The sequence below is a fragment of the Giraffa tippelskirchi genome, chromosome 7, assembly GCF_054371585.1.
Source record: "Giraffa tippelskirchi isolate mGirTip1 chromosome 7, T2T-mGirTip1v1.2.pri, whole genome shotgun sequence".
Classification (NCBI taxonomy): domain Eukaryota; kingdom Metazoa; phylum Chordata; class Mammalia; order Artiodactyla; family Giraffidae; genus Giraffa; species Giraffa tippelskirchi.
The window spans coordinates 44874667-44887138 of record NC_137281.1 but is presented as its reverse complement, the minus strand read 5'-3'; the positions used below and the strand labels follow the sequence as shown (position 1 = coordinate 44887138).

Here is a 12472-nt window from a genome sequence, read left to right as displayed (position 1 = left end):
GTGCTTCAATTTAATGCCAACCTCATTCCTTTGTGAGAATAATGAAATGGGACAATGTATATAAAGTATCTTTTTACAATGCAGAGTATCAATAGTGTGCATTCAAAATGTCCCTTTCTTATCATAAATTTTACAGGTGAGAAATATATTCTTAAGAAGTAGAGTAAAAATCACTGTCCTCTCCCTAGTACTAATCATTTTTAACATTTTGGTGCATATTCTTAAAGGTTTTAAAAAATTCTTTAAAATATTTTAAAAATATATATGCATATGCATTTGTAAATATCACACATGCAAGTTTCTTTTTGCAACAGGGAATATATTGTATCATCTTGTTCTATAACATTACTTTTTCATACCATGTTTTTTTGGTCTTTTGTGATATTACAAGCAGATCAAACTGTTTCAAGGTTCTTCACTGAATGGAAGTGTGATAATATATTCATTCCTCTGCTGGGGACACATTGAAATTTCTGTGCATGCTGGAACTGAACAGTAAAGAAAATAATTTGCTTTTTTGTTTTACAAGGAGATGTTGGTGATCTTGAAGATGCTCGAAATGCTGACGCATGTATAGTGTATTCCAAGTTGGATGGGACAGTTCCAAGAGATAGTGTAGCCTGTGAGAATAATGTAAACTAGTCATCAAAAGTTCTCTGAAAACAAATTTTTCAGGAAAACTATTTTGGTCGTCATCTCTCCATGTTTTCCCTCCTTGTTACCAAACTCTCACTGCCATTTACTATGTATTAGATATGGTCCCTGTTTATTGTTTGACTTCCAGTGTAGTATAACATATTAAGCAAATAGTGAAAATAAAATGTCATAAGCAAGAACTGTACTTAAGGTATTTACAGGGTGCTGTAAGAATGCCTCTAGAATTCAAAAAGGGCTTCCCCTAATCATGTGGGTCACTCAGTTCAATTCTATAAATATTTGGATTGAAAACTTCCTAGTACTAGCATTAGGAATACAAAGGTGAGAATGTTATTAGAATAACCTGCCCTTTGTATAGTAGCATCTTCTAGTTTTTATCAGTGGAGGAGTAAAAAGAAATGTTAAGATGAAAAATTATCATCTCAAGTTAATTTAAATTTCAAAGTTGCTTGAAAATATATCGTATCATATATAAATGATGCTCAGTCAGTCATGCATTTTCAGTCGTTTTAACTTTGTGTCAGTATGCAGTATTGAGTGCTACATACATTACTTTAAAAAAAAATCAATGTTACTTCAAGTAATGGAGAGTTTTAGAGACATTAATGTAACTGCACAGGAAGCTGATTATTGCTAAGCTGCTTTTAAATGTTGTATGTCCATGATGGGTTTGAAATCTTGCATGTAAGTAGGCCAAATGCTACATTATTAGATAATAGAGTTTCTTTATAGCCTTTTAAAATTAAGTTGTATTATTTCAAGACGAAATGGTCTATTTAAACCCCATAATTTGAAATGTTCTCTGTTTATAATTTAGGACAAATGGCTCTTTGTATGAAATATTTTGTAATGTGAAAAAAAAAAGTGGAACAATTTGATCTTTTTAAAAACAATGGAAATTACTACTTTATTTATTATTAGGGGGGGTGAGCCACATATAATCTTTTTTTTTTAATTGGAGAATGTTTCCCTTACAACAGTTGTGTTGGTTTCTGCTGCACAACAACGTGTATACACTCCCTCCCTCCTGAGCCTGCCTGTCTCCCCCCCACCCACCCCTCTGGGTCATCACAGCACGTGGGGCTGGGCTCCCTGTGTATTATAGCAGCTTCCCATTAGCTGTATCGGACTTGCCTGGTGGCTCAGTGGTAAAGAATCCTCCTGCCAATGCAGGAGACACTGGTTCAATCCCTGGGTCAGGAAGATCCCCTGGAGAAGGACATAGTGGAACCCCTGGGAAATCCCACTGATAGGAGGAGCCTGGCAGGCTGTGGTCCATGGGGTTGCAAAAGAGTCAGACACAACTTAGTAACTAAACAACAGCTACAGCTAGCTTTGTATTTTTATACACGGTAGTGTATACTGTCAGTGCTACTTTCTCAGTTTGTCCCACCCTATTCTTCCCTGTCTCTGTGTCCACAATTCCATTCTCTATGTCTGCATCTTTGTTGTTTGTTCTGGATGTTGTGGTTCAGTTGCTGAGTCATGTCTAACTCTTTGCCACCCCATGGACTGTAATGTGCTAGGCTCTTCTGTCTTCCAGTATCTCCTGGAGTTTGATCAAATTCATGTCCACTGAGTCACTGATTCTATGTAACCATCTCATTCTCTGTTGCCCCTTTCTCCTTTTGCCTTCAGTCTTTCCCAGCATCAGGGTCTTTTCAAGTGAGTCAGCTCTTCACATCAGGTAGCCACAGTATTGGAGCTTCAGCTTCAGCAACAGTCTTTCCAATGAATATTCAGGGTTGAGTTCCTTTAGGATTGACTGGTTTGATCTCTTTGCAGTCCAAGGTACTCTCAAGAGTCTTCTCCAGGACCACAATTTAAAATTATCAACTCTTTAGTGCTCAGCCTTCTTTATGGTCCAAATCTCACATCTGTACATGACTACTGGGAAAACTATCACTTTGACTATAAGGACCTTTTTTGCCTACAAATAGATTCATCAGTACCATTTGTCTCGATTACATATATTAATTATGCATTAACATATGGTATTTGTTTTTCTGACTTACTTCACTCTGTGAACAGGGTCTAAGTTCATCTACCTCAGTTCAGCTGACTCACATTTGCTCCTTTTTATGGCTGAGTAATATTCCATTGTGTATGTACCACAACTTCTTTATGTGTTTATCTGTTGGTGGACATCTAGGTTGCTTCCATGTCCTGGCTATTGTAAGTAGTGCTGCTGTGAACTACTGCTTACTTTAGAAGTAGTTCAGAAACCAACTTATCAATGGATAAAGTAGTTAAGTGGGAAAATTTATTTTTTTTTAACATTATAAAAACCTTAAAAAAAAAACTTGGTAGAAAATTTCAGTGACTATATTTGTAACCTCAGGATTAGCAGAAACCTTTTTAAAAGAAAAGAAAACTAGAACCAAATGAGGAAAGGGATAGATTGACTGTTATATATCTACATATGTGTGTGTGTGTCTGTGTGTGTGTGTGTATACACCTTTGAATCTTGATATTGGTGTACTAATGATTGATCAAGGGAAAATATTTGAAATGAAAATGTTAAATAATACACAAAATATACAAAGAGCTCTCAGAAATTGACCAAAACACTGATAAAGCAGTAGCAAATGGCTACAGGATGTTGGGACTTCACAGAAGAGCAAATCCAAATGGCCAGTTTGTAAAGATTTTCAAGCTCACTAATAGTCTGGGAAATGAAAATTAAGTAAAAGACAGCTACTTCTTTACTCCTATCCAATTAGAAAAGCTTTTAATAGAATAGAGTACTTATATTTCTGGTACAAATGTGAATTATTTTAGCAATTTTAAAAGATGCAATTTGTCATTTATTGTAAAAAATTCATTAATCATTTAATTCAGTACTACTCTTCTGTGTGACATCACTAAATACAGAGTTGGGAAGAGATATATTGTAATTAACATGCTACTACATAGTATTTCCAGTGTACAGTTATATAGCTATCAGTTCAGTTCAGTCGCTCAGTCCTGTCCGACTCTTTGTGACCCCATGAATTGCAGCATGCCAGGCCTCTCTGTCCATCACCAACTCCCGGAGTCTACCAAAACCCATGTCCATCGAGTCGGTTATGCCATCCAACCATCTCATCCTCTGTCGTCCCCTTCTCCTCCCGCCCCCAATCCTTCCCAGCATTAGGGTCTTTTCCAATGAGTCAACCCTTCGCATGAGGTGGCCAAAGTATTGGAGTTTCAGCTTCAACATCAGACCTTCCAATGAACACCCAGGATTGATCTCTTTTAGGATGGATTGATTGGATCTCCTTGCAGTCCAAGGGACTCTCAAGAGTCTTCTCCAACACCACACTTCAAAAGCATCAATTCTTCGGCACTCAGCTTTCTTCACCATCCAACTCTCACATCCATACATGACCACTGGAAAAACCATAGCCTTGACTAGACGGACTTTTGGTGCCAAAGTAATATCTCTGCTTTTAAATATGCTATCTAGGTTGGCCATAACCTTCCTTACAAGGAGTAAGCATCTTTTAATTTCATGGCTGCAATCACCATCAGCAGTGATTCTGGAGCCCAAAAAAATAAAGTCTGACACTGTTTCCACTGTTTCCCCATCTATTTCCCATGAAGTGATGGGACCAGGTGCCATGATCTTAGTTTTCTGAACGTTGAGCTTTAAGCCAACTTTTTCACTCTCTTCTTTCACCTTCATCAAGAGCCTTTTTAGTTCTTCTTCCCTTTCTGCCATAAGGGTGGTGTCATCTACATATCTGAGGTTATTGATATTTCTCCCGGCAATCTTGATTCCAGCTTGTGTTTCTTCCAGCCCAGCGTTTCTCATGATGTACTCTGCATATAAGTTAAATAAGCAGGGTGACAATATACAGCCTTGACGTACTCCTTTTCCTATTTGGAACCAGTCTGTTGGTTCCATGTCCAGTTCTAACTGTTGCTTCCTGACCTGCATACAGGTTTCTCAAGAGACAGGTCAGATGGTCTGGTATTCCCATCTCTTTCAGAATTTTCCACAGTTTATTGTGATCCACACAGTCAAAGGCTTTGGCATAGTCAATAAAGCAGAAATAGATGTTTTTCTGGAACTCTCTTGCTTTTTCGATGATATTTATATAGGTATAAATAAACGCAAAAGCACGTATGTAGTAAACAGTTAGGAAGTGATGAGGTTTGATTATCACCATTGTTTTTAATAATTACTTTTAATTTGTTATAATTTAATATTTAGTTATAGCCATGTTTCACAACTACTCCCAAAATCCCTATAAAATTAAACAGTTGACTCCAGCCAATTCTAATTGTTCTAGCATATTCCTGGCTATATCTATGTATATCTGTGTTTTGCATTATTGTTGTTATGGTAAAAATAGGAAACAAATTATATACCCACTGATGAGAAGTTAGTGGAATAAGTTGTAGTATATCAACACCTTGGAATATATAGCATCCATGAGAAAGAGCCATCACCTTTAGCGATTTCCCTGTGTGTTGCTAAATGAAAGGTGCTAGATGCAAGGATAGACTTTGTCAAGATCCCATTTTTATAAAACAAGCAAGGACAAACTTATTTTTTGCCTACACGTTTGAGACATAGGAAAATGTATGGTTTTGAGGACAGAAGAGGGCAAGTGGGATGATGTAGGGGAAAAAGGGACATATTTCTATGAGAAATACAGTATGGTATCCTTTATTTGCTAAATCTTATGTGTATATGCAATATATACACATTAAAAATATATACACCTTAAAATTTTTGTTGTAGTTGTTTAGCCACTAGGTTGTACCCAACTGTGCAACCCTTTGGGCTATAGCCCGTCAGGCTTCTCTACCCATGGGAATTCCCAGGCAAGAATACTGGAGTGGGTCACCATTTCCTTCTGCAGGGGATCTTCCCAACACATTGAACCATGTCTCCTGCTTGGCAGGCGGACCTTTACCACTGAGCCACTTGGGAAGCCTCTGAAGCTTTTTTTCTTTTGTAATTATTTGTAATTGCTAATATTTTTATCAACTGCAGTGCAGAAGTTCTCTGTTCTCTGAGCCCCACAGGGGAGTTGAATTTTCCTGTCTTTTGTCTTTTAAGGAACTTACCACTCTACCTTGTTATTCATATATATATATTATATATCTTATATACATATATATCTTACACATATATATATTATCTTTATCAAAACATTATTTTACCTTTCTTCCTAATCTGTAGGCTTTATAGCCTGCTAGATGTATGCTCCAGAGTCTTATGTATTCACTGTGTATGTTAACTGAATGAATAAATAATGGTATTTATCTTAGTCTACCATGTTACATGGAAAAATGATAAAGCTATTTTAGGGATCATCAAAGTCTTGATTAATAATATTTTATATATATTAAAGTGCTTTGTATAATAGAAAGAAAAGTAAGATGCTCAAATAATATACTTTTGATGTTGTCTTGGTTTGCTGGTCAGTTTTCCACCTTGAATTTCCTCTTGGTCATCTTTTTTATTCTTTTAAGAGTTTGTTTTTGAACTACCAGTTTTATTTTGTGATTTTGAGAACTTCTCAGTAACCTTCGGAGTTTATAGTGCAAAATTCAAAAAGCTTATACCTTTGTTAAGTTTATACTCTTTCTATAATACTGTACATTTCTCACAGAAATGTCTTAGGCAACTCATCCTTTATCTTGTTAGTATATAGTCCTTTCTTCCTTCATCATAAAGCTGTAATATGTCTCTTCAGATAACAATTTCTGCTTCATCTTCTTTGTTATCTTTTGTCTCTTTGATGTAATGTCTTATGAAATGAAGAGGTAGATTGTATTTTTCTAATACAAAGGGAACTGACAGGTAAAAAATCAGGTTGACATGTTTAAACCCATTTTACATAGTTGAAAACTGATAAGTTTTGTCTTACTCTGTGGTGTTGGATTTAGACAAAATTAAAATAAGAAAAATAAAAAATTCATTTTGAATTCTAGGTATTTATTAGAATTTTTTCTGTTATTTTGCATCTTTTTTCATTGGCTTTGGGAATTGGTGCTCCATTGTTGATTGCTTTCTCTTTCATATTTTTATTGGTATTGATGCTTTCCAGATTTCTAATTCTTGTTTAAAATGTTTCCATTGATGACTTTTTCTTTGACTTCAGATTTGCGGTACTGGACACCATAAATTTTGTGGAACATCCTTACTTAATTTTATACAGTTACTTTAGAAACACTACAGTGGTGATCACTAAAGTGTTGACATTTATCTAACTTAGCTATTTTTAATTCACTATGGGCTTTCTTTGAAGATATAGAAAGGAACTGTAGAAGAATATATAGATTCTCAGTGAATTAGGTGATTTTTATTTTTACACTTTTCTGCTTTGCTTTGAACATCTCTTTTAGTCTTACAGAATGGGTATTTATTTTCTTAGAAATTTTGGTTTCCCAGACTTAATACTTAATGTATACTTGTATATACATTAAGTATATACAATGTTGTATACTTAATATTGCTTCTAAGAATCTCCATGGATGATTTTACTGAGAAACATTAGATGATAGAATCATTTTAGTCTTTTGGGGGAGGTAAGGGGCTTTTAAGAAAAATATTTTTTTTCACTCTAAAAACTATGAATAAAATGTCATTAAAATAATCTTTTAAAATAAATTCATCTACTATTATAATGCAGATTTCAGTTTTACGTATTCTGTTTCAATCCTTATCCATATGCACATATATTATTTACCTAATTGTAATGAAAATATATATGCATCTTCTGGTGATTATTTTTCTTCTATAAAGCGCAACATTAGCTGTATAATAGTGCTCTAAATAAAAGCAAATCATTTTACCACAAAATAAATAAAAATAAATCTAAGTAAGAACAACTCATTCCACTGTCATTAGTGTTAGTCGCTCAGTCATGTCCAGTTCTTTGCAATTCCATGGACTGTAGCCCACCAGTCTCCTTATACCAAATCCATGGAATTCTCCAGGCAAGAATACTGGAGTGAGTAGCCATTGCCTTCTCCAGGGGATCTTCCCAACCAGGGACTGAACCTGGATCTCCTGCATTGCAGGTGGTTCCTTTACCATCTGAGCCAACAGGGCACACATTCATTCTGGTCTAGCAAATGTGCCCCCTTTAGTCTTTGTATATCCAGATGCAAAATTTAAAATATGATGGTTTGTACCTGATTTTATTTTATTAATTATGGATGAATGTCACAGATAATATGTAGACCTCCCCCGCCCCCAGAGGTTATCACCTACCAGGCCATTCCTCCCTAGCTGCCAGGCTGCCCATTACTGCCAGTATACCTAAACCTACCTAGAGCTAATTGAATGTGGGCAGGCAGAGAGCATGTCTGGACCTTGCCTCCTTTGCAGTCCTGATGCTTTCCTGTCTATGTTAGTAGTCTTTCCATATTTCACTATGGGACCATTCTGGTTGGTGTCATTATGAAGACTATTTTAGATAAATATCTTCAGATAAGTCATTTCATATTCCCTGTTTTCATCCACATCTCTATTTTTAACAAAAGATAATGGGGCTATTGCCTGAATGTGTAGTTCTTTACTTTGAAAAAGTAAGTGTTAGTCACTGAGTTGTGTCCAACTCTTTGCAACTCCGTAGTCTGTAGCCCATCAGGCTTCTCTCTACATGGACTTCTCCAGGCAAGAATACTGGAGGGGATATCCCCAGAGGATCTTCCTGACCCAGGGATTGAACCTGGGTCTCCCGCATTGCAGGCAGATTGTTTACCATCTGAGCCACCAGAGAAGCCCTTACCTGCCCTAAACAAAACTTAAACCTCCCTTAAACATAACTTGGCTTTAAACTAACATACTGGACATAGCAATTTTGCAAACATAAATTTTTTAATTTTCTTCAAAAATTGATTCTTAATGCCTACCACCATGACCCCCTCCCCTGCCCCAGTAAGTTATAGGTACAGTCTTCTAGTATTTTGTTAGACTATATGACATGCATTACCTGCATCCCAAGGTGGATTAATTGTGACCTTGAGATGTTTATAATTTCTGAGTGCTTGTAACAAGAATGAGAGACAGTGCTTATTCTGATAGCTGAAGGGTCAAATGTCTGCCTTTCAGTCATCAGTTGAGAAAGTGCCCTTGTCAAGTGAACAATTTTCTGTATCCATTTTATGACAAGTTATCATGATTAATGGGTATTCTGTAGCTTTTGAGCAGTGTGCTCTGTTATCATCTTGCTGTAGTTCCCATGGCTGAGAAGTAGAAATGGCTTCTGCTTATAATCTAGATAATAAGGCAGATATTATCTACCTAGGAGAAAGTGGAGGTTTCAGGCTTTCAGTATGAACAATATTTGAATACTCATGAAGTGGATGATTTGGGGGTTCAGGAATATTATCCTGGGACCGAAAACTGCCTGATAAAGCATGAGCACAAGAAGTAAGGTTTGTATTTCAGGGCATGTGAGTAGATATATTTCTCAGAAGGAACTGGAATTATTGTGCTACTGGACTACTACAGGAGTATTAGTTATATTTGAGCTGTTAGGACCAGTATGCACATGAGTTAGCTGGGAGTGAGGGTGGGGATATCTCCTAGCATTTAGAAAAACTACAAATGTTTTCTTCTTTCTCCTTTCCTCATCCAAAATTTGACAACAGTGAAATATGATAGTTGACTATAAAAACGAAGATTAGATTCTTAAATAATGCCTCTTCATTTGTTTGGAAGTTTCTTCATTTACCTAGGTGAAAATAACTGGACTTGATGGGTTTTCCATTTTTCTTTCAGACTCAGTTTATGAACCTCTGAAAAGCATTAATCTTCCGAGACCTGATAATGAAACTCTGTGGGATAAATTGGATCACTATTACAGAATTGGTAAGCTAAACCTGAGGAAAGCAAGTCTTTAGTAGCTATGATTAACATCTATTCTGCCTTAGTTAAATTACATACATTATATGGATGATGATCTCTCATTTGGGTGTTGGGGTAGTTTCAGTGCTTAGACAGCTGTGTATTCCAATTGCATATTGATATGGAGACTATAAATGGAATCTGGCAAGTCATATCTGTCCCTTGAATAATTTTTAAACTGCCACTAGTGTCTTCTCTGTCCTTTTAGCCTTCCTAAACATTAACAGATTTGAGAACTAGAGGCTGTTTCTTAAATAATTCTTACACAGAGATTTTGTAGAAGGATTCCTTGCTCATTTACCTCTACAAAGTTACAATGTAGTCCTGAATCTTTTGTATCCATGTCTAATTCATTGAGATACAAAAGGCAGTCTCAATACTGTTACTGATATAAGGTCCCTGTTTGTTTTGTTTGCTCTTTTGTTTTTGTCAGGATCAACCTGGCAAATTTTGTTTTTTAATGTGAGTAAGCAACTTATACATACATATATATAGGGCTCTTTTTTGTTCATCAAATAGTAAGGTGGGAATGCTTTTTTTTTGTTAGTTTGCTTCTTATGCCATTTTTGTGGCTTAGTATGTCAAATATAATTTGATTTCTCTCACCAAGGAGAAGAATTTTTTTTGTCTCTGTCTGCATCATGTGAAACATTACTTCAGAGACTTCCCTGGTGGTCCAGTGGTTGAGACTTTGCCTTCCAATGTGTGGGGTGTGGCTTTGATTCCTAGTTGTGGAGCTATTGTTCTATTGCATAGGAACCTGGAATGTTAGGTCCATGAATCAAGGTAAATTGGAAGTGGTCAAATGGGATAGCAAGAGTGATCATTGACATTTTAGGAATCAGTGAACTAAAATGGATGGGAATGGGCAAATTTAATTCAGATGACCATTATATCTACTAGTGTGGGCAAGAATCCCGTAGAAGAAATGAAGTAGCCCTCATAGTCAGTGAAAGAGTCCAAAATGCAGTACTTGGATGCAATCCCATAAATGAAAGAATGGCCTCTGTTCGTTTCGAAGCAAACCATTCAGTATCATAGTAATCCAAGTCTATGCCTCAACCACTAATGCTGAAGAAGTCGAATGGTTCTATAAAGACCTTCAAGACCTTCTAGAACTAGCATCAAAAAAGATGTCCTTTTCATCACAGGGGACTGGAATGCAAAAGTAGGAAGTCAAGAGGTACACAGAATTAACAGGCAAGTTTGGCCTTGGATTACAAAATGAAGCAGGGCAAAGGCTGACAGAGTTTTGCCAAGAGAACACACTGATCATAGCAAACACACTCCCAGAGACAACTCTACCCATGGACATCAACCAGATGGTCAGTACTGAAATCAGATTGGTACCCTTTGCAGCTGAAGATGGAGAAAGGTCCACACAGTCTGCAAAAACAAGACCAGGAGCTAACTGTTGCTCAGATCATGAATTCCTTATTGCAAAATACAGACTTAAAGAAAGTAGGGAAAACCACTAGGCCATTCAGTTGTGATTGAAATCAAATTCCTTATGATTATACAGTGGAAGTGACAAATAGATTCAAGGGATTAAATGTGATAGAGTGCCAGAAGAACTATGGATGGAAGTTTGTAACATTGTACAAGAGATGGTGATCAAAACCATCTCCAAGAGAAAGAGATGAAAAAAGGCAAAATCGTTGTCTGAGGAGGCCTTACAAATAGATGAGAAAAGAAGAGATGTGAAAGGCAAAAGAGAAAAGGAGAAAATCAATCTGAATGCAGAGTTCCAAAGAATAGCAAGGAAAGATAAGAAGGTCTTCTTAAGTGGACAGTGCAAAGAAATAGATGCAATAGAATGGGAAAGACTAGAGATCTCTTCAAGAAAATTAGAGATATCAAGGAACCATTTCATGCAACGATGGGCACAATAAAGGACAGAAATGGTATGGACCTAACAGAAGCAGAAGATATTAAGAAGAGGTGCAAGAATACACAGAAGAACTATACGAAAAACCCTTAATGTCCTGGACAGCCACAGTGGTGTGATCACTCACCTAAAGCCAGACATCCTGGAGTGTGAAGTCAAGTGAGTGTTAAGAAGCATCAGTACAAACAAAGCTAGTGGAGGTGATGGAATTCCAGTTGAGCTATTTCAAATCCTAAAAGATGATGCTGTGAAATAGCTGCACTCAATATACCAGCAAGTTTGGAAAACTCAATAGTGGCCACAGGATTGGAAAAGGTCAATTTTCATCCCAATCCCAAAGTAGGGCAATGCCAAAGAATGTTCAAACTACTGCAAAATTGTGCTGATTTCACATGCTAGTAAGGTAAAGCTCAAAATGATTCAAGCTAGGCTTCAACAGTACATGAACTCAGAATTTTCAGATGTTCAAGCTAGATTTAGAAAAGACAGAGGAACCAGAGGTCAAATCGCCAACATCCGTTGGATCATAGAAAAAGCAAGGGAATTTTAGGAAAACATCTACTGCTTCATTGACACAAAAGCATTGACTGTGTGGATCACAATAAACTGTGGAAAATTCTTGAGGAGAGGAGAATACCAGACTACCTTACCTGCCTCCTGAGAAACCTATATGCGGGTCAAGAAGCAACAGTTGGAACCAGATACGGAACAACGGACTGGTTCCAAATTGGGAAAGGAGTAAGACAAGGTTGTATATTGTCACCCTTCTTATTTAATTTCTATGCAGAGTACATCATGCAGAATGCTGGGCTGGATGAAGCTCAAGCAGAAATCAAGATTCTTGGAGAAATATCAATAACCTCAGACTTACAGATGACATCACCCTAATGGCAGAAAGCAAAGAAGAACTAGCAGCCTGTTGATGAAAGAGTAGAGTGAAAAAGATGGCTTAAAAGTTGACATTCAAAAAATTAAGATCATGGCATCTGGTCCCATCACTTCATGGCAAATAGATTGGGAAAGCAGAGACATCACTTTGCCCACAAAGGTCTGCATGGTCAAATCTATGG

General features: G+C 36.7%; 1 protein-coding gene across 10 annotated transcripts in view; it reads left to right on the top strand.

Moving 5' to 3' along the window:
• Positions 1-12472, top strand: part of PHKB (phosphorylase kinase regulatory subunit beta) — a 203830-nt gene that overhangs the window by 22809 nt on the left and 168549 nt on the right. For all 10 annotated transcript variants that reach the window (XM_081507930.1, XM_081507929.1, XM_081507936.1 and 7 more), the window contains one exon: positions 9389-9478. In XM_081507930.1, the coding sequence (XP_081364056.1) occupies positions 9389-9478 (90 nt within the window). The remainder of the gene's footprint in view (positions 1-9388; positions 9479-12472) is intronic.